Consider the following 26,380-nt stretch of genomic DNA (forward strand, 5'->3'; position numbering starts at 1 on the left):
TCTCTGAAAATTCAGGCACATGTGGCCTGAAAATAATAATATTTTGCCTTCATCTTTTGAAATGACATTTGATCAAAGTGAGGGATGGCTAGGCATCGACCTTTCTGCTACAAAGAAGAACGGAAGCACCAGTGTGTCCTTGTGACATACTGGTGTCTGTGTGTGGGAGAGAACGACGACTTCTGCACAAACTGAAATTGCGATGCTGGAGGAGCACGTGATGCTATACAAAAACCTGGCTCATAAAGAGATTAGCCTCCCAACAGCAGTGTGACCAAAAGCTTGTAGGAAATGACTACTCCATTTGAGCAGAGCTACGGCAGCCTTTGGGACGCGGATGGCACTGTGGTCTAAACCACAGAGCCTAGGGCTTGCCGATCAGAAGGTCGGCGGTTTGAATCCCTGCGACAGGGTGAGCTCTCGTTGCTCGGTCCCTGCTCCTGCCAACCTAGCAGTTCAAAAGCACGAAGTGCAAGTAGATAAATAGGTACCGCTCTGGCGGGAAGGTAAACGGTGTTTCTGTGTGCTGCTCTGGTTTGCCAGAAGCAGCTTAGTCATGCTGGCCACATGACCCAGAAGCTGTATGCCGGCTCCCTTGGCCAATAAAGCGAAATGAGCGCCGCAACCCCAGAGTCGTCTGCGACTGGACCTAACGGCCAGGGGTCCTTTGCCTTTACAGCAGCCTCATTGAGGAAAAAAATGCCTACCAGCAAAGTTAAAATTATAGGCAGTAAAGAAGCAAATGGATCAAACAGCAATGGTAATGCAATTTTCTCGCCAACGTTGCTGGTCCAAAGCTCCAAGGTGTCTGCCTAACTGCAGAAGATGGTAGGGGCATCTAACAATCAACCATCGGCCATGTCAATCACAATACATTTCAAAGATGGAGGTGAGCTATACAAGCAGCTCACGATTGTTGAATGTGTTGTGAAAGAAAAAGTCATTCCACTGAATTGGTGTTGCATTCATTGGGATGGCAGGAGGTCAGGGAATCTCTGAGTTAGTTGCACACATACCGTATTTTTTGCTCTATAAGACTCACTTTTTCCCTCCTAAAAAGTAAGGGGAAATGCGTGTGGGTCTTATGGAGCGAATGCAGGCTGCGCAGCTATCCCAGAAGCCAGAACAGCAAGAGGGATTGCTGCTTTCACTGCGCACAGCGATCCCTCTTGCTGTTCTGGCTTCTGAGATTCAGATTTTTTTTTCTTGTTTTCCTCCTCCAAAAACTTGGTGCGTCTTGTGGTCTGGTGCGTCCTATAGAGCGAAAAATACGGTATCTGCAGGGAAGTTGCTGCTACCCACCCCCTGCCACCCAATTGCTTTGCTGAATTTGCTGCTATGAATAGAGAAGACACAACAAACATGAATAGAGAAATATCTTCTATTACTTTCCTATTATTCCCTGCTATTCTTTGGTACAGAGCCTTAAAGAAAAGAAAACTCACACAAAGCTATATTAAGCGCTTATCAGTGTCCCGTACTACAACTCTTCCTCCAATTTCTCCACTTTTTTTTTAATGAAACGAATCTGTTGCTTATAACTTTGTAATCCAGGATGCCCATTAACAGATCCAACAAGGAAAAAATATGAAAGTATCTCCACAAAACTGAGCCTGTTCCAAATACTTCTTGAGACGGGATAATCTATGAATGGAATTGTTCTTTTAACAACCACTGTGATTCAGCACTCTGCTAATCTCTGCGCTCTGAGCATTCAAATTCTAAGTTGTGATTGGAAAATTGTTAGAAATGAGCTACAGCTCAACTTCTTTGAATGCATTAGCATAACGAGCAATTAAAAGCAAACATAAGTCTGCATAACACAAAAACTGTCAACAAGTGACAAAGGCAATTTCTACATTTTCCCTTCAGATCTGAAATTGTGGTGAAACTCTTTATGGCCACACAAAAATCTTAGCGAAGTTGTCTTGTTTAAGATAACTCACTGGCTAAGAAGCCTATGCTATATTTGGCAGTTTTAATATACTCCTATTGATGGTCATCTTCAAACAATAAAAAGCCAAGATGGTTCTTGAACCTTCCACAAAAAACAGGTGACTCTTTCTCCCTCTAATATTAAAAGCATATATCTCTAAAAGCCACAGGCCTACAGCATATGAAACAGCAAATTTTCAGCTATTGCATGCATGTGAGCAAACCATGGGTGACAATTACTAGAATATTTAGTTTATCCATTTTGATTTATTGTTTATTTGTATATTTCTCTCTCTCCCTCCACCAACTTCTTGCCTGCCTCTCTTTCTCTCTTCCCCCTTCTCTCTTTGCTTATCTGCTCATTTCTTTCTCTCTCTCCTCGCCTCATTTCTCACAGCACCTATTTTCCCAACCCCCTTTCCCCCAATCTCCTTCTTGATACATACAGTGTTTCTGGTAAAAATTCACTGCAACAAACACAATCCCTATGGTAACTTTTTAACAGCTCCTGCTTATTTCCTGACACTCCCAATAGGTCCACCTGTAGTATGTTCACCTGCCAGATTTCCTCCCTCATCAAGCTGCCATAGGGAGAAAACAGGCCAAGGCGAAGAAGGTGGCCCCAGCTCCTGCTGTGGTCAAGAAGCAGGAGACCGTGAGGGCCGTCAACACACTCTTTGAGAAAAGGCCCAAGATATTTGGCATCAACTCCCATCTCTTGCGGGGGCGCAATTAGTGCCAGCACCGTCCATTAAGAGTTTGGGTGTAGTCTTCGACACCTCCCTTTCCATGGGGGCGCAGATTGCAGCTATAGCAAAGGCGGCATTTTTTCATCTCCGCCAAGCTAAGCAGTTGGCTCCTTACCTCTCTCGCCCTGACCTAGCCACTGTGATCCACGCGGCGGTCACCTCCAGACTGGATTATTGTAACTCGCTCTACGTGGGGCTGCCCTTGAGACTGACCCAGAAACTCCAGCGGGTGCAGAATGCCGCGGCGAGACTCCTTACGGGATCCTCGCTGCGGGATCACATTCACCCGGTGCTATACCAGCTGCACTGGCTCCCGGTGGAGTACAGGATCAGGTTTAAGGTGCTGGTTTTAACCTTTAAAGCCCTATATAGCCTAGGACCCTTGAACCTATGGGACCGCCTCTCCTGGTATGTCTCACGGAGGACCTTACAGTCTTCAAATGATAACATCTTGGAGGTCCCAGGCCACAGGAAAGTTAGGCTGCCCTCAACCACAGCCAGGGCTTTTCTGGTGGAACGCTCTGCCACAAGAGACTAGGGCCTTGCGGGATTTGACATCTTTCTGCAGGGCCTGCAAGACAGAGCTGTTCCACCAGGCTTTTGGCCGAGGCACAGCCTGACCCCTTCCTTTGGTAATCCTCACAGAACTCTAGCTCAATGGTTGCCATCAATTTGATTTGAACTGATTTTACAATGAATTCATTTTAGAATGCTGTATTATTTGACTGTTGTTAGCCGCTCTGAGCCCAGCTTCGGCTGAGGAGGACGGGATATAAGTAAATTATTATTATTATTATTATTATTATTATTATTATTATTAGGCAACATAGCCAGCCCAAATGGGATCTGACCCACTTTGGGAAATGGTCTTGTTAGGTCTGACCAGGGAGCCATTCTCTGCAAAAGTCTGAAGGTGCCCCTGGCAGTTAAATAGCTCCCACAAGCTACTTGGCTTCTGAAATTGGCCCACAAAGCCTGAGACAAAGCAAGAGAAGATGATTCTGGCTTGAGTGGAGCAAGACGCTGCAAAGAAAGGTCATGCTTTCAACCCTGGAGGAGAGCAAGAAGATACAGCTGGTGGCGATTACAATGATACAGAGCAGGGATGAGAAACATGTGGCAGTTGGAATCCAACTACTGTCAGCTCCAGCCAGCAAGGCCAAGTATCAAATTTGTTACAGCAAGACTTCTGCTGCTGAAAATTTGCTATTCTGCTGCATCTGTTTGTGGGTTACCGCAATAGTTTTATTGTGGTGGCGGCTGGTGTGGTGTCTTCCAGAGGCTGCTAGACTGCAAGTCCCATTATTCCTCACCACTGGCCATCTTGGCTGGGGCTGATGGAAGCTGAAGTCCAGCCAAGATCTGTAGGACTGGCTACCCCTGTTTCAGCCCCATCCAAAACATCCAAAACCTGAAACAGTTGCTCTAAAAACAAATCTGCAAGCGTTACGTAATATATATACTCCCTCCGATGAAGCAGCAAAGACTAAGATCAGCTCCTGTGCAGCATAATTTACATAACTAATTTTCACAGGGGTATCAGTAACATCATGAGGTTATTGGAAGGGTTGCTGATATATAGGCACTCTGTAGTGGCTACAGAGTGAGGTTAAAATAAAGTGAACTATTAGGTTGTTTGTTAAAGGTATGTCCTTAGGAAAGCATCTATAACCACACTACGGCTTGTAGGTTAATTAGATAAAGCAGTATTTTTATACCCACAACAAAACATGGACCTGCAGATGTTTTCAAGCAATCTTCTAGGAGCCTCATACGAGTTTTCTGCAACTCTGGTCTGTCCCATTCTTCTGGTTCCACTCCCCAGTATAGGTCAATGACCTGGAAATCCAACAAACAATGTGGTTCTTAATACACTTCACAATTTAACATTCCAACATATAACAACGAAGCAATCAGAGATTTGGTGTTGACTTTGTTTACTTGTTTGAGCTTGATCCCTCTTTTAATCTTGGGTGGTAGGGGACTCCCAGCCATAGCTGTCAACTTTTCCCTTTTCTTGCAAGGAATCCTATTCGGGATAAGGGAATTTCACTTAAAAAAAGGGAAACGTTGACAGCTATGCCCCCAGCGGCACAGAACAAGAACACTTTGGGGGGGGGCCCTCCCAGAATCCTAGAGACTGACGCTATTTACCTGTACAGTGGTACCTCAGGTTACATACGCTTCAGGTTACATATGCTTCAGGTTACATACTCTGCTAACTCAGAAATAGTACCTCGGGTTAAGAATTTTGCTTCAGGATGAGAACAGAAATCGTACTCTGGCGGTGTGGCAGCAGTGGGAGGCCCTATTAGCTAAAGCGGTGCTTCAGGTTAAGAACAGTTTCAGGTTAAGAACGGACCTCCAGAACGAATTAAGTACTTAACCTGAGGTACCACTGTACAGAGCCTTGATTGCCACCAGCAACCATTTATAACTATGATGGCTAGAATCTTTTTAAATGGAAAAAGAAAGAAAGATAAAGTTTCTCAGTATCTCAAGTGCCCATGAGGGAAAAAGTTCTTTTGTGTGACATTTTGCATATGCCATTCAGGTCTTGAAATATTTTTTAAAAAAATGTTTGGTGTTTTCTGGGGCCTGATCTTGGTGTGGGTTCATTGAGTGGAACCACAGAGCTAGTGTTGGTTAGGTCTGAAGATGAAGTTCAGAATTTGGGGGCGGGTTTGAGTGTGGATTCCATCACTCTGGGGAAAGATCAGCCTCACGTCTGTCTCTACATTTAAGGCCAGCAGTTTGAGAAGAAAGAAACAGCCTTGCTCACTTTCGGCAGGTGGCTCAAAAGTTAAAAAGGAATAACGGAGAAATGAACGAAGCAAAGGAAATTAAAAAGAAGCCAGGTTTGAAACCTCCACTGTACCTTCCATAGAAGACAAACCACTACAACTCAGACCCCCATAATGCCATTCCCCGCCCCCCCTTTAATATTTTGTTGTTTTGGAAGCAATAGTCTCAGTGAATATAAAATGACAGATGGCTTGTTGTTTAGACTTTCGATTTTGCCTAAAGATCTAATTTGAATAATGTTAATAAGATGCAAGTTAGTGTACGTGTGTGTTTGTGCGGGGGGGGAAGTTGTTATATTTATTTAAAGAGATTAAGTGAGACAGTGTGGCATCACTTCACTTCATAATTTAGCTCAGATGGAAAAGAGGGACACTGCCATGTTTAAAGGAGCAAAGACTGGCAAAATAATTTCGGGCAGTATGTTTTGCCTATACAGTGGTACCTCAGGTTACATACGCTTCAGGTTACAGACTCTGCTAACCCAGAAATAGTACCTTGGGTTAAGAACTTTGCTTCAGGATGAGAACAGAAATTGCGCAGCAGCAGTGCGGTGGCAGCAGGAGGCTAAAGTGGTGCTTCAGGTTAAGAACAGTTTCAGGTTAAGAACTGACCTCCGGAATGAATTAAGTATGTAACCAGAGGTACCACTGTATTTGCTGCTGCTGAATTGCACCGTTTCCCCTGTGCCTGCAAATTCTGACATCCAATTTACACATTAGGGCCCCAATGCGGAGATCAGCTAAAAAACCCAAAACCTTTCCCCATGATGAAGTATGGGGGATATTTGCAGGGTGTGGGGGCTAGGACTGTGCAACAGGAGGAACAAGGGAAGGTGTGGGAACAGGAGAGAAGGAGACTGCATGCGGAGTGCTCTGAGAGGGGGTGTTGCAGCTGCTATTATCAGCTCATCGTTTGTCTGGTGCCAACAATGTGCTATGAAATGAGTCATAACAGGAGAAAAGCTGCACTCTACAAACTTTTCGGTCTGCTATATGCTCCAGATGCCTGGAATGAAACTCCACTCTGTCATTTGTACAACTCTACAACAGTACAGTCCTATGCATGCTTACTCAGAAGTTAAGTCCAGAAGTTAAGTCCTTAAGTAAGAGAGTACAGTGGTACCTCGGGTTACATACGCTTCAGGTTACAGACCCCGCTAACACAGAAATAGTGCTTCAGGTTAAGAACTTTGCTTCAGGATGAGAACAGAAATTGGGCTCCGGCGGCGCGGCAGCAGCAGGAAGCCCCATTAGCTAAAGTGGTGCTTCAGGTTAAGAACAGTTTCAGGTTAAGAACGGACCTCTGGAACGAATTAAGTACTTGACCTGAGGTACCACTGTACAGGACTGCATCCTTCAAAGCCTTGAAAAACTACATTATGAGATGAATTCACAATCATCATCACCATTACCGTTTATTCAATTTCTATACTGCCCTTCATCTGAGGGTAGTGTTTACAATATAAAAATGCAAAATTACATAATAGAAAAATAAACAAAAACAATACCTCCTGCAGTTTCGAAGGGCCCAATTGTTTAATTAGACAAAGAGGCCTGGGAGATGAGGAATATTTTTGCCTAGCACCTGAATATATGTAATGAAGATGTTGGGCAAACTTCCCTGGGGAGAGCAAACAGGGAGGCACTTTAGAAAAGGGCCCATTCTCACGTTGCCATCTTCCAGACCTCTCAAGGAGGAGGCACACAATGAAGGACATCAGATGATGATCACAAGGTTTGGGTCATCTCATATGCAGAGAGATGATCCTTGAGGCATTGTGACCCTGTGCCATTGACAGCTTTATACTGTATTTTTCGCTCCATAAGACACACTTTTCCCCTCCTAAAAAGTAAAGAGAAATGTGTGTGCGTCTTATGGAGCGAATGCAGGCGGGAAAAGCCCCCAAAAGCCGCACACACGCTCCGCGCAGCTCTTGCGGGCTTTTCCCCAAGAGCGAGAAGGGAGTGACTGGCCGCGTCAGTCCCTTCTCCCTCCTCGTAGAAAAGCCCGCAGGAGCCACACGCTCTTTAAAGGGTGCGCGGCTCCTGTGGGCTTTTGCAGGAGATGGGGGAAGGGACAGAGGGCAGCCCCTCAAGCCCTTCCCCCACCTCCCGGAAAGCCCCCAAGAGCCACACTCCCTTTCACGAGCCGCGTGGAGCCTGTGTGCGTCTCTTGGGGGCTTTTCCCCCAGAGGAGGGAGAAGGGCTGCCTGCAAGCGCCGCACACACTCTCCACGTGGCTCGTGAAAGGGAGCGCTGAGCAGAGCCTGGGATGCATACAGGCTCTGCTCAGCGCTCCCTTTAAAAATATTTTTTTTCTTGCATTCCTCTTCTAAAAACTAGGTGCGTCTAATGGTCAGGTGCGTCTCATGGAGCGAAAAATACGGGTAGGTCATAACCAGAACTTCTGAACTGAGCCTAGAAAGGAATTGCCAACAGTCCCCTCCCTGATAGTTTTTATCAGCCAAGAGTGTCAAGGGTCCAGAGCACAAGTGGTCGCACCTTGCCCACTTCCTCAAGCCTTACTAAATGAAACTCATCCAGCACAACAGGACTAGACAGTGCTCTGCACACACACCTCTCAAAACCCATCTGCTGTAATAGTGCAGTCAAGGTCCCAGTGGATGCAAGCAATTTTATCCTCAAAATTCTTTGCAAAACAGCAAAACTACTGTTGGTTCTGCTAACTACCTTGGGCCAGACTGTAAAACGCCCCACTCTACCCAGGAAAGCTCTGCGGGGTGGCACAATGAGGATGCAGTGAAGGGAGCAAAGTCTTTGACAAGGTGGAATTTACATGGGAAGCACCTTTTAAATTTGGAATAATCTGCTGAAGAGCCTGTAGGCCACAATTTAGGGACAAGCCAATTGTGCCCTATGGCCTCAGTCCCGCCCCTAGCAGAGACCTTATCAGAAATAAGCTTCCTTCCCCCCCCCCCCATACACCTTAGCTTTCTCTGGTACCACACAGTGGGGGGAAAAGCTGTTTCTCAGCGTGGAGAGAAAGTGGAGGTTCTCTCATAGCTTTTGCCGCTTATGCAGTTGCTTAATTCATATATACAAACCAAGACAATGAGAAGCAGAACTGAGTAACTGAAGAGTCTTAAGAGGAGGGGTTGTGATAGAGTCCCAGGGCACAACCCTATACTGGCTGAGGAGCTATAGCAGCCTTGTCAACTTTGGGTATCAATGCTGGGTGGTTGTATTCCAACAATATATTGGGATCCAAGGAAGGAACCTTAACCTTTGCCCAGGTGGGTCTCCAGAATGCCTTCTCTGGGACCTTTGTGGGTGCTGTCCCAAACAATGGATGCTTGGAGTCACTGAAACAGAGAGGGTCTTCAACTCTTGCAGGAATGAGAGAACAGGGATAGCCCATGTTATTGCTTCTCCCGTCTTTCCAGAATTTAAAATATAGCAACTGTAGTTAAATCAGTTTTAGTTACTAACAGGGGTAATCCTATGCGTGTTTATTTGGAAGACATGCTGTGGAATGCAGTGGAGCTTGCATCCTACTAAGTGTGCACAGCATGCTCCTTGAATTAGTTGCAAAGATTTGCATATTATCACCAGAATGATAGCTTCTGCATTGGGTATGTGTGTGTTCCTGCTGGATAACATAAGGACTGCAGAACAGTTTTGCTAAAGATCACGGCCTTCTTAACAGCACAGGCACTTGAATATCTTTCTTGTTTATATTTACATCCCCACTACTGCCATTTATTTTTTTCTGATGAATATGGCCTACTATTGTATTCTTCAACATCTATTGTGCACCACAAGCTTCTGCCAATGTGCTAACTCTTGGATTCAGAAAGGTTTGAATTAAACAGCTCTTTTAATTATCTCAAGGACGTGTAATTTAAAGAAGGAAAGCAGAGAATTGTGAGAGGTTGGAGGACTAGCCTTTTTTCCTAAATGGCCTGTCTGATAAGGAACTCTATTACCAGTATCTTAATGTAGCGTAGGACCTATCGAAATAATGCTAGGATTTATTTAGGATTTCCTTTCTATTGAACATAGTCTGCAGGCTAATCCCCCAAATAAGGGATCTAGTCAAGGCTTGTGGAAATAAAACCTTATGGTATGGAAGCCACTGAAGGTACCAATATTAAAAACACAACAATTCTCTTCTTGGATCAGATTGAGGAGCCATTGTCAGGGAACTGCCATCGGTTCAGGAGGGAGAGAGGAAAAGCCGAATGGATTACAGAGAGCCTCAAAGGATTGTGGGAAGCAGCTCCTCCTCAGCGGAGGAGAGTAACCACGCCTTCAGTGGAGAGGAGCTTCAGGGCTCGGAGGAGGCCAGGACACCTTGCCTGAGCAAAGCGGGAAGGAGAGAGGTCCTCCGTTACCCACGCCCTCCCTGCGCAGTAGGCTTCCGCGCAGAGAGGGGAAGCACGGACTGGGCGTCAAGAAACTACTCTGCTGGGGAAAGTTTAAGGACCGCCCACTCTCAGATTCTGCCAGTGAATGAGCCAGCCACGGGAGAGTGGCGCTCTGGACAGATAAAGTTATTTTTGCAGCTAAAGCTAGGCTTTACAGCCGAGCAGGCAGGTATTTACCTGCTTGCTCTCGAGCAACCACTTGAAACCTTTACAGCCATGTATTCTGGTTTTCCATTAATAGCCAGCCACATGCCTCTGGGAGCTGCCAGTGATAAAAGCTAAGCCCTGTTGCTTGTCACCGACATCTGGCACTGAAAACAGGTACTAAACGTGTAAGTCAAAAGTGCAGATTTTTCCCTTTTGCCCTTGAAGGCAGCAAACCTCTGGATTTTTACTGTCGATATATTGGGAACTTCTGGTAATGGGTGATGGGATTTCCTCCTAATATTCAAATTTGCTAATGTTTCTGAATCCAATAATATAACCATGTCTAAGAACCTGAAAAAATAGGTGATATGTATAAATGCCACAAACTATAGCATCAGACACACGTAAATGCACGAATCCTTTACATTATCAAGTTAGAAGGGAGGGTGTAAAGTGACAACAACAACAGTAACAAAAATCATCCCCCAAACCAACAACTACTTTACATCAGTATTCACACAACGTGCAACTGAAAGGCAATTTGTTGACCTTTAAAAAGAGAGGAACTTGCAAACGAAAAGCCTGCCCTTCAGCATAAGTTGGCATACTACTGTCCCAGTTCTGGTTTCCATGTGCCAAGCATAATCACATCATTGCAATTCAGTATTTTTGGCCACTGAACAGCAATACTTGGATGCCTGATTAGGTATGCACACATTCTGTTGGACAACATAAGAACCTAGTCCCATTTTGTGTGCGTGTTCCCCGTTCATTAAAAATTATGCAAGGCTGATGCTTCTGTGTCACAGCCCTACGACGTTAATGTTGTGGGAGAAACCAAGAGGAGCTGAGAAGCATCTGATTCAAAATCATTTACCCCTTACGGCTGATCAGCTGAATGTTCTGGGTTTTCAAACTGATGACAAGATACCAAGCCTGTAGAGACAATAGACAGCCAAGGAACTACAGTGGTACCTCTGGTTACATTCTTAATTCGTTCTGGAGGTCCGTTCTTAACCTGAAACTGTTCTTAACCTGAAACAAAGTTCTTAACCCGAGGTACTATTTCTGGGTTAGCGGAGTCTGTAACCTGAAGTATATGTAACCTGAAGCGTATGTAACCCAAGGTACCACTGTACTGAAAATTGTATGCACAAAAGGTCCATAAAGGGTAAGATATATTGTATATATTTTCAAGGCATTTGTATGATGCCTTATGTTAGTTACCTTATTGGGTTACAATTTACACAGTTACAATATGTAACAAATTACCAAAATCAGCCTTTTTTACCTGAGGATTAGAAGGTAACTGATTTTTAAAAAATTGGTTTCAAAATAACTTTTCCTAGGTACTGGAATTACTCCCTCTAGTAATGTAACCTGCTGGTGAACGTTGACAGAATTGTAGCCAAAATCAGTAAGAAACAAGATGAATATATCAGCATTGTTACGCTAAACCCCAGGTTTGGCAGAAGTACAAAGGCACACAGGAATGTTGCTTCCGATGTCAGTGAATACTTTGAAAACAAAACATAGCACGCCTAATGGAGCAAAACAAAAATGGCCCAGTGAGAATTGAGCATGTACAGAGGTCACAGATATTGCCCTTCCATTGAGTACATCATATATGTGTCTTATTATAAATGAGAACTCAGAAAATTGTGGGTTTCCCTACCAATGGGAATATCCCAAAAACTAGCCCAACTAATCCACTGTCAATAAAACATGATTTCTACACATTTCATTTGGATTGGTGTTAGCCATGATTGGTGGAGTTATTTCAATTTTTTAAAAAATGCATTTATTTTTCTTCCTAGTTGCTTATTGTTTAGAGATTATCTTTTGATATCTTGTAATTAAGCTCAACATAAAAAAAAACTAAGATCATGGCCACTGGTCCCATCACTTCCTGGCAAATAGAAGGGGAAGAAATGGAGGCAGTGAGAGATTTTACTTTCTTGGGCTCCATGATCACTGCAGATGGTGACAGCAGTCATGAAATTAAAAGACGCCTGCTTCTAGGGAGAAAAGCAATGACAAACCTAAACAGCATCTTAAAAAGCAGAGACACCACCTTGTCAACAAAGGTCCATATAGTTAAAGTTATGGTTTTCCCAGTAGTGATGTATGGAAGTGAGAGCTGGACCATGAAGAAGGCTGATCGCCAAAGAATGGATGCTTTTGAATTTTGGTGCTGGAGGAGACTCTTGAAAGTCTCATGGACTGCAAGAAGATCAAACCTCTCCATTCTGAAGGAAATCAGCCCTGAGGGCTCACTGGAAGGACAGATCCTGAAGCTGAGGCTCCAATACTTTGGCTACCTCATGAGAAGAGAAGACTCCCTGGAAAAGACCCTGATGTTTGGAAAGACGGAGGGCACAAGGAGAAGGGGACGACAGAGGACGAGATGGTTGGACAGTGTTCTCAAAGCTACCAGCATGATTTGGCCAAACTGCGGGAGGCAGTGGAAGACAGGAGTGCCTGGCGTGCTCTGGTCCATGGGGTCACAAAGAGTCGGACACGACTAAACAACAACAACAATCTTGTTTAACTGTGAACCATTGTAGAAAACCTAAAAGTCAAATGCATTTGGTCAAAATTCAATATCCCTGTTGTGTCCAACTCATGAATCACTTCCCCAATCTGGTGCTTTCCAGATGTTTGGGGCTACAAGTCTCATCAGCCCCAGCAATCATCCCGGCTGGTTTGGCTGATGGGAGCTCTGGTCTGAAGGGAAATGTCTGAAGGGTGCTAGGGGAGTTGAAAACGAGTTTGTGATCTCCGCTGAGTGAAGGAGAAGCTGGCAGGAAAACTATGGTGCCCACCTAGATTTGACACAGGAACTCATCTTTCGAACAACACCTATGTATGCAGGAGCAGTTAAGTGTGTTTCCCTGCAAAAGCCACTTTGCTTGTTGAATAATAATAGGCACAGTCCAATCATTATAAACTCAAGTCTGACTGATACGTCCAAGTTGAAATTCTTCCCCACGATTTAAAGACTATTTGAATAAATATTGTCACATTAAAAATTAGAAATTACTTGAAAGTACTAAATAGGCCTAGGATGAAAGTAAGACTTAGTAAAACAATTGAGATTTAGAACTTCAAGAAAAGTTAAGGAATTTGATTTTAATTGGAATATTGCTACATTTAAATACAAGGAAATTCAGATGGGAGGGCTCAGAGGAAGTCAAAACCATGTTAATGACGTAAGAAGTTTAAATAGCCAGTTAATTTGTATTGTTTGGGTGTTTGTCGATATGTATTTTTCTTTTCTTATTTTCTCTTTTGTTTACATTTGTGATTTTTTGTTGTTTTTTTTTGTTATAGTATGTGTTATATTTGTAAGAAACTTAATCAAAACTTTTTTTTTTAAAAAAAGAAATTCATCCCCATGGGGTCAAAGCAAGTGATGGATTTGGGAGCCTTCATTATTACGCTAACCTGCCTGGCTCTCAGTCACTCACACACCATAGCATGCTGGCCATTACGTGCAACAGGAGTCCAGCGCATGTCAATATACGATATTCAATATCTTTATTGTCATTGTCCCATACAGAACAATGAAATTGAAAAACTACATAAAACATTCAAAAACAACTAAAAACTCTGAAACTCCATTTTAAAATACACTATACTATAAAAACCTCTAAAAACTCTGAAACCCCATTTTAAAATACACTATACTAAAAAATACACTACAGTGGTGCCTTGCAAGACGAAATTAATCCGTTCCGCGAGTCTCTTAGTCTTGCGTTTTTTTCGTCTTGCGAAGCACGGCTATTAGCGGCTTAGTGGCTATTAGTGGCTTAGCGGCTTTAAGAAAAAGGAAACAAACTCGCAAGAACTCGCAAGACGTTTCGTCTTGCGAAGCAAGCCCATAGGGAAATTCGTCTTGCGGAACGACTCAAAAACCGGAAAACTCTTTCGTCTTGCACGTTTTTCGTCTTGCGAGGCATTCATGTTGCGAGGTACCACTGTATGCTATTGAGACCCCTTATGCTGCGTTTGGAACCAGAATTGCATTTGCGTAGAAACTGTTTCTCAGGCGGCTAGTCCTGGCCTTTATAACCCTCTACCTTCTTCCAGAAGGCAGAAGCTGAAAGAGATCATTTCCGGGGTGTGTACTATCCTGCGCTATCTCTGCCGCTTTCTTATGGCACCTGGCAGCATAGATTTGATCTAAGGTGGGAAGAGTGCACCCGATTATTCTCTCTGCAGTCTTTACAACCCTGGATAGCATTGTTTTTTCCCTGGACATGTCTTGTACATGCTCATCCATTTGCCCCCTTCTCTTCTGCAAGGCCTCCTCAAATTACTGGGCTGGAGACAAAGAAGAGCAGAGGAATGGGTGGAGGTATATAGAGGCATGTGGCACTCTCCTTATGGAAGTAGTAGCCAGCGCCATAGGATGTGTCTGTAGCCAAGAGTCAGCCAGGGAGAAGGAGAGAAGAGAGGGTTGCAATGCGCTCAAGCTGATCCTTCCCACAAGTGTAGCTACACCTACGTGTGGAATGATCACACCCCCTTTTTAATAATAATAATAATAATAATAATAATAATAATAATAATAATAATAATAAATTTATTATTTGTACCCCGCCCATCTGGCTGGGCCTCCCCAGCCACTCTGGGCGGCTTCCACAAAGACCAAAAATACACTAGAATGTCACACATTAAAAACTTCCCTGAACAGGGTTGCCTTAAGATGTCTTCTGAATGTCAGGTAGTTATCTCTTTGACATCTGATGGGAGGGCGTTCCACAGGGCAGGCGCCACTACCGAGAAGGCCCTGTGCCTGGTTCCCTGTAGCTTTGCTTCTCGCAATGAGGGAACCGCCAGAAGGCCCTCAGCGCTGGACCTCAGCGTCCGGGCAGAATGATGGGGGTGGAGATGCTCCCCCATTTAGGGCTTTAAAGGTCCACACCAACACTTTGAATTGTGCTCAGAAACGTACTGGGAGCCAATGTAGGTCTTTCAAGACCAGTGTTATGTGGTCTCGGCGACCGCCCCCCAGTCACCAGTCTAGCTGGCGCATTCTGGATTAGTTGTAGTTTTTGAGTCACCTTCAAAGGTAGCCCCACGTAGAGCGCATTGCAGTAGTCCAAGCAGGAGATAACTAGAGCATTTTAAACAAATTCTGCATAGAATGATACCTTAAGGTCCACCGTACAGCATCAATCTAAAAGATTCCCTGCATGTACATCACAACTTAAACATTTAATGAGGAAAACACTACCTGAAATTCAAGTCCGTAGTTTTCCCTGCAGAATTCTCGTAGTTTAGGATACACATGTTCTCGTAATGCGCTCCTTTCTGCTACTGTATCTGCAGGCAACAAAGAAACGAAGCTTGTTAACAATAGTTGTGACAACTGTGGGCTTAAATAGCGCTGTAGTTTCATGCAGGAAAGAACACTAATCTTAAAAGCTGTGAGCACAAGCTTAATGCAGCAATCTGAATTTGATGCTCTAGGGAATATCTTGTTGAGCCAAAATGCTTGTTGTGACATTTACCAATATTTAATTTAACACTCACTCCAATAATTCAACCTTGTGCTGTTGTGTATAATACTACTTCTTCTTCCATTATTATTATTATTATTATTATTATTATTATTATTATTATTACTATTATTACAGTTAGCAAGGAAGAAGAGACATTCCAAAGGCCAGCAGCAGCCCAGCAGTTACGGTTAATAAACATTTTAAAAGATTTTCTATTATACTTTATCATTTATCAATGCTACATTTTTTATAAGTATACTCTTGCAAATGTAAGCTGGAGACAAACCTGAGTTTGCAAACTAAGGTATGATATACATATAACCATTAATGCATCGGAATTGACTGTAGCCCTGTTAAGGGCATTCTTAGCACCAGACCTGAGTTTGCTATGAGTAGTGTGTCAAACAGTCCACTATGGTAGCTCACCATAGCACAATAAAAGTACAGTGGTGCCCCGCAAGACGAACGCTTCGCAAGACGAAAAACCCGCTAGACGAAATGGTTTTCCGTTTTGGAGGCGCTTCGCAAAACGAATTTCCCTATGGGGTTGCTTCGCAAGACGAAAAAAATCTTGCAAACCCCCCCTCCCGCGGGTTTTCCCCGCTTTTTTCACCCTTTTCTTAAGCCGCTAAGCCGCTTATCAGCTGTTCCGCTGATAAGCCGCTTAACAGCTGATCGCTGGAAGCCGCTTGACAGCTGTAGCGCTAATCCGCTAAGCTGTCAATGGGCTTGCTTCGCAAGACGAAAAAACCGCTAGACGAAGAGAATCGCGGAACGAATTATTTTCGTCTAGCGAGGCACCACTGTAGATCCAGTCTTTCTAAGTAACTACTTCAAAATGTTGTAAGAATGGGAGATTTTTACATTTAACTGAAAGAAAGTGAAGGTTACCTAGGCTGACAAAATCCTTAGCAAATACCCTTTGCTAGACCTAGAGTCTTGGCCCTCCAGATGTTTTGGGACTACAACTCCCATCATCCCTGACCACTGGTCCTGTTAGCTAGGGATGATGGGAGTTTCAGTCCCCAAACATCTGGAGGGCCGAGTTTGCCTATGCCTGCTCTAGGATCACTCACAACGAGAGATCTAAAATAGAAAAGGGGATATGCAATTCAGCTCAAATGTGTATCAGAATGAAACAGTGATCATAAATAAATAATGATAAAATGTTTTGAACAGTCCAATAATCCACAATCAGAGTTATTCCAGCAACAATCAATTATCTGGAGAAGGTTTTGGAGTGGACGAGGTTGAACAAGCTTAAGCTTAAGTGGTTCATCTGGACAGAAATGTTTCTTCTTATGACCTCATAGTGGGCCAAGCTAAGCATGTACTCTTGAAATACCGTATTTTTCGCTCTATAAGATGCACCAGACCACAAGACGCACCTAGTTTTTGGAGGAGGAAAACAAGAAAAAAAATATTCTGAATCCCAGAAGCCAGAACAGCAAGAGGGATCGCTGTGCAGCGAAAGCAGCGATCCCTCTTGCTGTTCTGGCTTCTGGGATAGCTGCGCAGCCTGCATTCACTCCATAAGACGCACACACATTTCCCCTTACTTTTTAGGAGGGAAAAAGTGAATCTTATAGAGCAAAAAATAGGGTAGATTGAAACAATAGTCGAGAAGTGAAACAAGCAGGAGGCAAGATCTTCACTCTTGTAGATGATTTTGACGGGTGGATGGGGCTACCCACCTGTCAATTACCTGCCACCATAGAATCATACAATTATAGAGTTGGAAGGGAACCTAAGGGTCATCTAGTCCAACCCCCTGCAAGAAGAATAATTTGTGGACATGGCTTCAGCCACACCTGCAGAAGAAGAGCCACTCTGTTGCCAACTTCAATTAAAGCCAATGCAAGGGAATATTGGTGCTTAAAGCAGGGATCAGCTATGGATTGGCACTTTTGCACATGTGTTTATTCTGCAAACCACCTAAAAGGCAGAATAACTCTTCCTGCTTAAATAGAGCGTGTTGGCGATTCTTATATGTATGCATGTTAGAAATTCCTGCGCACCCTCCTGTCTTTCCAGGGTCTGGTGCTTCTGAGCTTGGCAAGGAAATGACACATAATTAAGATGGAACGAACTAATTAGGTTGCATGACAGATAACCTGGTTTAATTACATACAAATCTAAACTGACTTTTCATGATAAGAAGTCTGTGGGATTAGCTCACTCTAAAATAAAACAAGAAAGAGCTGTGCCAGGAGGGAGGTTTTCAAACGCCAGCCTTCTTAAGAGGCAAATACATACTTAAATGTCCTTTTCCTGCTGCTAAAATAGAAATGGACCACAAGTTATTTTTGTATCCCGTTAATTAGGCATTCTGAAATCTGCGTGTTAGTGGGCATGGGAGCCTGTTTGTAAAAAAAAAAAAAAAGAATTATGTGCCAAGAATCTTTTAGTGTCTTTGAAGTCTCAAGTCACATAAGAATGTGTACAGATAACAGGTTTTTTTTTCAGACTGACAGAACAATCCTACAAGTTTAAAATGGCCCTTTCTGTTGCAGCTTTAACAACAGTGTGATGTGCACCAATTAGCAAATGATAATGTTTCTCCCCCTAATTCTGGGAGGTCATCTGCTGTTTAAAAAAAGCACAGCTACAGGGCTGGTTGAGCTGCTGAAAATCCTTACTATGACATGTTTGCGCAGGGACTGTATCAGAGATGACAATATAGCAGATGCAAAAAACAGAGCAGATGCAGATTGCAATGCCTGCTCTTCTGTGCACCTATTAAAAGCGAACAAGTCCTTGTCTACTTTTGCTTCTGGCCATTCAATCTCAACACTACCACTTTTAAGATCCCGTAACGTTATCTTATGCTGCCTGTGTTCAACCTTCCCACCAGCCTATACACCACACTGTTTGTCTCATTGCGCTTAAGAGGCAAGGATTAAAGGATAGCCTTTCTCACGAATGACAGACTGGCAAAATGAAGCACGCAGTTATCAGTCTTACCCAGTCCTCAATGCTTCAGGCAGGCTGCTCACAATCTATCTATATCTATCATCTATCTACCTATCTACCTACCTATCTATCTATCTATCTATCTATCTATCTATCTATCATCTATCTCTCTCTCTCTCTCTCTATCTATCTATCTATCTATCTATCTATCATCTATCTATCTATCTATCATCTATCTATCTATCTATCTATCTATCATCTATCTATCATCTATCTATCATCTATCTATCATCTATCTATCTATCATCTATCTATCTATCATCTATCATCTATCTATCTATCATCTATCTATCTATATCTATCTATCTATCTATCTATCTATCTATCATCTATCATCTATCATCTATCATCTATCTATCTATCATCTATCTATCTATCTATCTATCATCTATCTATATCTATCTATCTATCTATCTATCTATATCTATCTATCTATCTATCTATCTATCTATCTATCATCTATCATCTATCTATCTATCTATCTATCTATCTATCTATCTATCTATCTATCATCTATCTATCATCTATCTATCAATCATCTATCTATATCTATCTATCTATATCTATCTATCTATCTATCTATCTATCTATCTATCTATCTATCTATCATCTATCTATCATCTATCTATCTATCATCTATCTATCTATCATCTATCATCATCTATATCTATCTATCTATCATCTATCTATATCTATCATCTATCTATCTATCATCTATCTATATCTGTCATCTATCTATCATCTATCTATCTATCTATCTATCTATCATCTATCATCTATCAATCTATCTATCTATCTATCTATCAATCATCTATCTATCTATCTATCTATCTATCTATCTATCTATCTATCTATCATCTATCTATCTATCTATCTATCTATCCATTTGTTGCGTGCTGCTTAGAGATGATTACAATTGTAAGTGGCATATAAATAGCATGGAGGCTGTAAATGGTGCAGAATGAAGCAGCCAGAATGAAGTCCGCCATGCTTATAAAAACTGAAGCATCTGCATTGCTTCTGAGCCCAATTCAAGGTGTCTATGTTAATGCATGAAGTCATAAGCAACCTGGGGCTCAAATATCTGAAGGAGCACCCTCTCTCCTCTCGTGCCAGCTGGCGTATTGAGATCAGCAAAGGCCCTGCCATCCTTAGATGTCTCAGGGGGCAGTAGCTCATGGCAGGGCCTTCCCGAACTCGGCTCCCGAACTCTGCAAACCCGGAAGGGTGTGTTCCAGTTTGTGAACATTTTTCAGAAGCTGAACATCCAACACGGCTTCCGCTTGAGTGCAGGAAGCTCCTGCAGCCAATTGGGAGACGCACCTTAGTTTTTGAACGGTTTCGGGAGTCGAATGGATTAATCCTGGAACGGATTAGCTCCAAGAACCAAGGGACCACTGTACCCTGGCCTTTAAAAGTGTAGTGTGAGTTGTTCACTGACCTCCCTGTAAACGGTGTTATCAGTTACAGTTTATGTTTCATGCTTTTATTGCTGGTTTTTATGGTTTGTTCGTTATGCATTATTTCTTGGTTGAGTTTTACTTCATTGAAGCCACCCTGGGACCTTAAGGTGAAGGGCAACTAAGAAAAACTAGGAATAAATAGGTCAGCAAATAGATCACCAATTACATTCATTAGTGTATCATGTTGTGTATGCTCTATTCAGTCCACTGCTGTTTGTAACTGGGAAAGATCGGCTTGAATCTGTTGTTAAATATAGGGGGCAGCGAGTGACATTTCAATCACACACCACAATATCCAGCAACAAATAATTCCCACTAAGCAGCATTTCTTTCAGAGAAATTGCTTTGAATCGCTGTGTGCTGCTCATGTTACAAAAAGCTTTTGAACACCACCGAGGAAAATAAAGCTGTCAGTCTTCTAGTGTTATGGCAATGTTGTCTCTGCATATAATGCCCCAATAATCACAGCTATCTGAATTTCTACACACTCTTTCATCTGAATCTCTCAACCCCCTTTCCCGACATTAGAGATGCTGAAATTGTAGGAGCTGCCATTGTATAGAGAATACTGCTTTTATTTTTTTAGGTATAGCATCCTTCCTTCAGGAGATCCTTGAGTTCCAAGTCCAAACTCCATCTAAGGCTTTGGCGAAGCCTTCTTTCGCCCTTTGGAGCCGATCTGTAAATGTAGAGCACTTGCAATTGGAAGTCACAGATATGGAAAAACGTCATGGGGGAGATGTACTTGGGTGGATTTTTCTTCTCTTTTCACTGTTCTTCCAAGCTTCCTTTTCCTCCTCCCAGCTATCTTCAGATGTATGCTACCTTCAAACAAGTAAAATAGTCTGAGCTGGAGGCCAAGGTGATGACCCCACAGTTCACCATACTGTGATTGCTTGGCAATCGCAGGGGTTGATGTTTCACATTACTCAAGAGGTGCCTGGTTGAAGACCCAGTGTGTATATATATATATATATATGCTTTCGTAGATTTTCACGGGTACAGGAATGCAGGTTTTGGTGTCCTCGGGTGTCTTCCCGTGTAAAAGTTGGGGTGTCTAGGCGACGTTTCGACGAGGTCTCACTCGTCATCTTCAGGCTGGTGCTTTCGGCTTCTTGTTACTGGAACAGAGCAGGATCTCAGTGTTTGAGTTCCTATAAATACTGTTGAGGGGGTGTGGTGTATAGCCTCCAATGTTCTGGGCAGAGAGGAAGTTCCCAGGCTAGTGTGCCTTTTCTTCTTTTGTTCCTTAATTACTTGAGGGATATCTTGAGTGATTTCTTGAGTGATATCCTGAGTACCACTTAGGTGGGTCATTAGGTGTGGATTAGTTGCTAAAGTCTTTGTGTCTTGACCTCTTGAACTTTGTGAAGAGTTTTTCTGAGAAGATGGCTGTACTGCACTTAGTTGTGCTCTGGCTTGGCTTCGTGTATAGGGGCGAGCTGTGGTTTTGTGGCCTGTGTCAGCCAGATCTGTGTAGGGATTGCAGGGGGGTGCAGCATCCGGAGGTGCCACCATGGTTTGGCTACTGGATGGTGTCTGTAATTTATCTGTGGAGAGGGTCTGGGTTTGGGTCTGGTGTGGTTGATTGGTGATGGCGTTCTGTGTGCCTCTGGATCTGGTGTCAGTTTTTGTGGGGAGGGCTAATTTCCAGATGTCTGGCAAGCGGGATGTGTCGTCACGTTTGTTCATGTTGTGAGGGTGTTTCTCTATCTCGATGGCTTCCATGATTATTCTCTTGTGGTGATGTTCCATGTTAAAGAGCAATTTGGAATCTGCAGACCCTCTCCACAGATAAATTACAGACACCATCCAGTAGCCAAACCATGGTGGCACCTCCGGATGCTGCACCCCCCTGCAATCCCTACACAGATCTGGCTGACACAGGCCACAAAACCACAGCTCGCCCCTATACACGAAGCCAAGCCAGAGCACAACTAAGTGCAGTACAGCCATCTTCTCAGAAAAACTCTTCACAAAGTTCAAGAGGTCAAGACACAAAGACTTTAGCAACTAATCCACACCTAATGACCCACCTAAGTGGTACTCAGGATATCACTCAAGAAATCACTCAAGATATCCCTCAAGTAATTAAGGAACAAAAGAAGAAAAGGCACACTAGCCTGGGAACTTCCTCTCTGCCCAGAACATTGGAGGCTATACACCACACCCCCTCAACAGTATTTATAGGAACTCAAACACTGAGATCCTGCTCTGTTCCAGTAACAAGAAGCCGAAAGCACCAGCCTGAAGATGACGAGTGAGACCTCGTCGAAACGTCGCCTAGACACCCCAACTTTTACACGGGAAGACACCCGAGGACACCAAAACCTGCATATATATATATATATATATATATATTACCGTATTTTTCCATCTATAAGACGCCGCCATGTATAAGATGCCTCCTATTTTGGGGGACTCAGATTTAAGAAAATGGGGGAAGATGGCCCAGAGTATAAAATGCCCCCTAATTTTTGACTTTTTTTAAAGGAAAAAACAACCAAGTCTTATACACAGAAAAATACAGTAGATTCAAAGGTGAGTTGGCTCTCATAGCTCCAACAGGACGGAATTTAACCTGGGCTCCACAGGACTCAGGATACTTCTGTTTTGCTTTAAGGACAGGTATACTTTCCTCCCCACATTTATCTCTAGTTCTAGTCTATGGTCACGTATCTGTAGACCTTTTAGAAAAGTTATGGCATCCTTTGCTCTTTAATTAAGGTGCGTATGTATTGTAATCTGCTAAGATCATGGCCACTGGTTCCATCACCTCCTGGCAAATAGAAGGGGAAGAAATGGAGGCAGTGAGAGATTTTACTTTCTTGGGCTCCATGATCACTACAGATGGTGACAGCAGTCATGAAATTAAAAGACGCCTGCTTCTAGGGAGAAAAGCAATGACAAACCTAAACAGCATCTTAAAAAGCAGAGACATCACCTTGCCGACACAGGTCCGTATAGTTAAAGCTATGGTTTTCCCAGTAGTGATGTATGGAAGTGAGAGCTGGACTAAGGCTGATTGCCAAAGAATTGATGCTTTTGAATTATGGTGCTGGAGGAGACTCTTGAGAGTCCCATGGACTGCAAGAAGATTGAACCTATCCATTCTTAAGGAAATCAGCCCTGAGTGCTCACTGGAAGGACAGATCATGAAGCTGAGGCTCCAATATTTGGCCACCTCATGAGAAGAGAAGATCCCTGGAAAAGACCCTGATGTTGGGAAAGATGGAGGGCACAAGGAGAAGGGCATGACAGAGGACGAGATGGTTGGACAGTGTTCTCGAAGCTACCAGCATGAGTTTGACCAAACTGCGGGAGGCAGTGGAAGACAGGAGTGCCTGGCGTGCTCTGGTCCATGGGGTCAGGAAGAGTCGGACACAACTAAACAACGAAACAACAACAACGAAACCTGCTTATATTGTAACTTTGCTGTCCATAGCAGCATTTTTATATATTCTGTCACTTCTGTTTTCTATAATAAACAAGCTTACTTTGCACAAGAGTTTCTTGTGGGCATAAATTAACACACATCCATAACAAGCACAAGTGAAAGATTCTAAACCTCTCAGTTCTGTGTATAGGAACATACAATAGTGCTGGCTGTGTACATGCGAGTCCAAACTCATAACAGACTTTCTGAAAGTAATTACCGCTCACTCATCAAAGCAGTGGGCAGGGTTTGTGACTGTGAGTGGGCTTCTCGTGCCAGGGTGACACCCCCCTTCAGTTGCTGGCTGTCGCTCTGCCCCCTCCCCAGCTACCCAAATGGCGGCCAGCTGGGGGGCGGAGCAAAGACCAAGTACTGCTGGGATCCAGCCAACCATCTCTCCATTCAGTGTCTGGAGCATCACCCACCCATCCCTCCCTCTAATTTTAATCTGGTTTTCTTGCAGGCTAACTTTCCTTTTCAGGTCCATGGGCGTTGCTACGGTCGCACGATGGTTGCCGTTTCCCAGAGCCAGGAAGGAATATTCCCTGCTCTGCGGGTTTTGCCTTGCCCGTAGCAATTGTCGCAACTTTGGTGGTTTTTAGGCCTTGGATAGAATCCTATCCAGAATGGGGGGAGGTAGCACTGGCCTAGATTGGCGCTGTAAGGTCAAACTCCCTACATCAGGTGAAGTGGGGGACACACTGCGTAAATTCTCATTTTACAGTCCCCTTCACAACACCTGTCTGCCCTGTGCATCCCCAGACCCAACCGGGACCGAGAGGGATGCCGCCCAATGCCTAAGTATATCTGAAGGACTAGTATATCTGAAGGAGCGTCTCCTCCCCCATCGTTCTACCCGGACACTGAGGTCCAGCTCCGAGGGCCTTCTGGCGGTTCCCTCACTGCAAGAAGCCAAGCTACAGGGAACCAGGCAGAGGGCCTTCTCGGTAGTGGCGTCCGCCCTATGGAACACCCTCCCACCAGATGTCAAAGAGAAGAACAACTACCAGACTTTTAGAAGACATCTGAAGGCAGCCCTGTTTAGGGAAGCTTTTAATGATTGATGTATTACAGTATTTTAATATTTTTTTGGAAGCCGCCCAGAGTGGCTGGGGAAGCCTGGCCAGATGGGTGGGGTATAAATAAATTATTATTATTATTATTATTATTATTATTATTATTATTATTATTATTATTATTATTATTATTATTACTAAGCCAAGGTTTTCTATATCTGAAAGTTTTGGCCTAATTTGTTCCCATACATCTGTTGTCATGTCTCCTTATTTACTCAATCTGATAATAATAAACAGAACTCAATGGAATCTGAAGGATGTCTGTCTTTCTCCTTCCTCCTTATTCTAGAGACGTTAGAATATCAATTATAACATTTTTGATAACCTTACTCACCATGGAAGAGAATACATCAGTGTTTTAGGTATTTCCCCGACCTCTAGTAACTAACAGATGTTTTTCCCCACTCGAAGGTGAACTTGACTCACCAAAAAGGTTGCTTTTAGAATATGAAAGCTGCTTATCCTCAGAGGAATTCACTTCCTGTGCAAACTTTCCTTTCCTGAGCAGCAACCCAGGCACAGATTAATGTTTGGAGTGACAGATTAGTAAAAAATATCCATAGTGATTTGGGATTTGAAAAGTGCTCACAATGGGATTTTCACCTATTGTATAATTCCAGCTTGCCTGGAACATATCATATGAGAATATCAAACACTGGTTCAGTCGCCACTTTTGCCCTTCTCCCTGAAAATAATGTAAAAGGAGATGCATGCTGTTTGTGTGTTTGGCTTGCTCACATTCCTTCTTTAACAAGAAATATTTTTTAAAGATTCTTGTGAACCAGATTTTTGTGATGTCACAGGAACAAAACAAATGACACCTTGCACAACACCCTATTCAAGCTGAACCGTTCCAAAATGCTTCAGAAAACATTGTTACATACATTAAGGCTGGGTGCAGTGAAAAGGCCACCAACTACCTCATGATCTTCAAATTTTATATCAGGCACCTGCATTTTATTACATGCTCAGATTGTCTGGCTTACCGGTGCAAAGAAAGAGAGAGAGTGCTGGCAGAATATTAATGAAGAATAACAAAAGCATTACACTTTTGCTATGCAGTCTTTCGGGTTTCAAAATATATCTCCTTCTGTATTTTAAATACAAATAAACAATACACCGTGTCTCGTTAATTCAATAGATTTGGTTCGTTGCAACCATCTACTTTTTAACTGCAATATTACTTCTGATTATCGTTATGTTGTTGTCACACATTTATTTTCCTTTTAGAAATCACCCAGGAAACATATTCTGAGTACAAGGAGTACTTGTTTTTACAAATTAATTTTGATTGCGGTAATTCTGGTCCTTGTAGACTTTTCTTCAAAGAGCTCAAGGTTCATGCTAAGGTGTCTGGTGTGTGTGCATATGAAGGTTTCGAATGAAGGCATGCTAATACAGTGTTTCCCAACCGGTGTTCCGCGGCACACTAGTGTGCCGCGAGACGTTGCCTGGTGTGCCGCGGAGAAAATTCGAAAGATTTTTTTTTTGGTAAAAGTCAAATTAGGTCCTAATCTATCCCTCGAGCGCCTCTTGTCCGTTATTGTGACGCATGAAGCGTGTTCCCGCCCACTCCCCACCCTCCCTTGCTTCTCTCTCTCTCTCTGTGGCGTTCTCCGCCGCTTCCTGCTGGGCATGCGCAGCTCGCCTTGCGCTTCCATTCCGGCCCCTCCTTCCCCCGACTACCCCGCCGCTCCGTTCCTTTCTCTTTCTCGCGTGTCAGAGAGCGGCGGCGCGAGCGCGGCGGTTCCCTCAGGGCTGACGGAGGGCTCGAGGAGGAGGAGGCAGGACGTGGAGGCGGAGAAAGTGGCGGCGGCCACCCCCCACCTCCGGCTCGAGGCCCGCGTAGAAAGCTGAGGGGGAGAGATAGATAGAGGTGGGCGGCGGCGGCAGCGGCGA

The 26,380-nt window shown here is 43.5% G+C and overlaps 1 protein-coding gene across 2 annotated transcripts in view; it reads right to left on the reverse strand.

Moving 5' to 3' along the window:
- Nucleotides 1-26,380, reverse strand: part of NWD2 (NACHT and WD repeat domain containing 2) — a 63,153-nt gene that overhangs the window by 18,699 nt on the left and 18,074 nt on the right. Inside the window, exons 2-3 of one of the 2 annotated variants that reach the window (XM_081924322.1) lie at nucleotides 15,266-15,354; nucleotides 4,407-4,523 (exon numbers count right to left, since the gene is read on the reverse strand). In XM_081924322.1, coding sequence (XP_081780448.1) covers nucleotides 4,407-4,523; nucleotides 15,266-15,354 — 206 coding nt within the window. Of the gene's footprint in view, nucleotides 1-4,406; nucleotides 4,524-15,265; nucleotides 15,355-26,380 lie in introns of those variants that run through there. The other variant, XM_081924323.1, reaches the window with a different exon arrangement.

Source organism: Podarcis melisellensis, assembly GCF_964234715.1.
Source record: "Podarcis melisellensis genome assembly, chromosome: 9".
In the NCBI taxonomy this organism is placed as follows: domain Eukaryota; kingdom Metazoa; phylum Chordata; class Lepidosauria; order Squamata; family Lacertidae; genus Podarcis; species Podarcis melisellensis.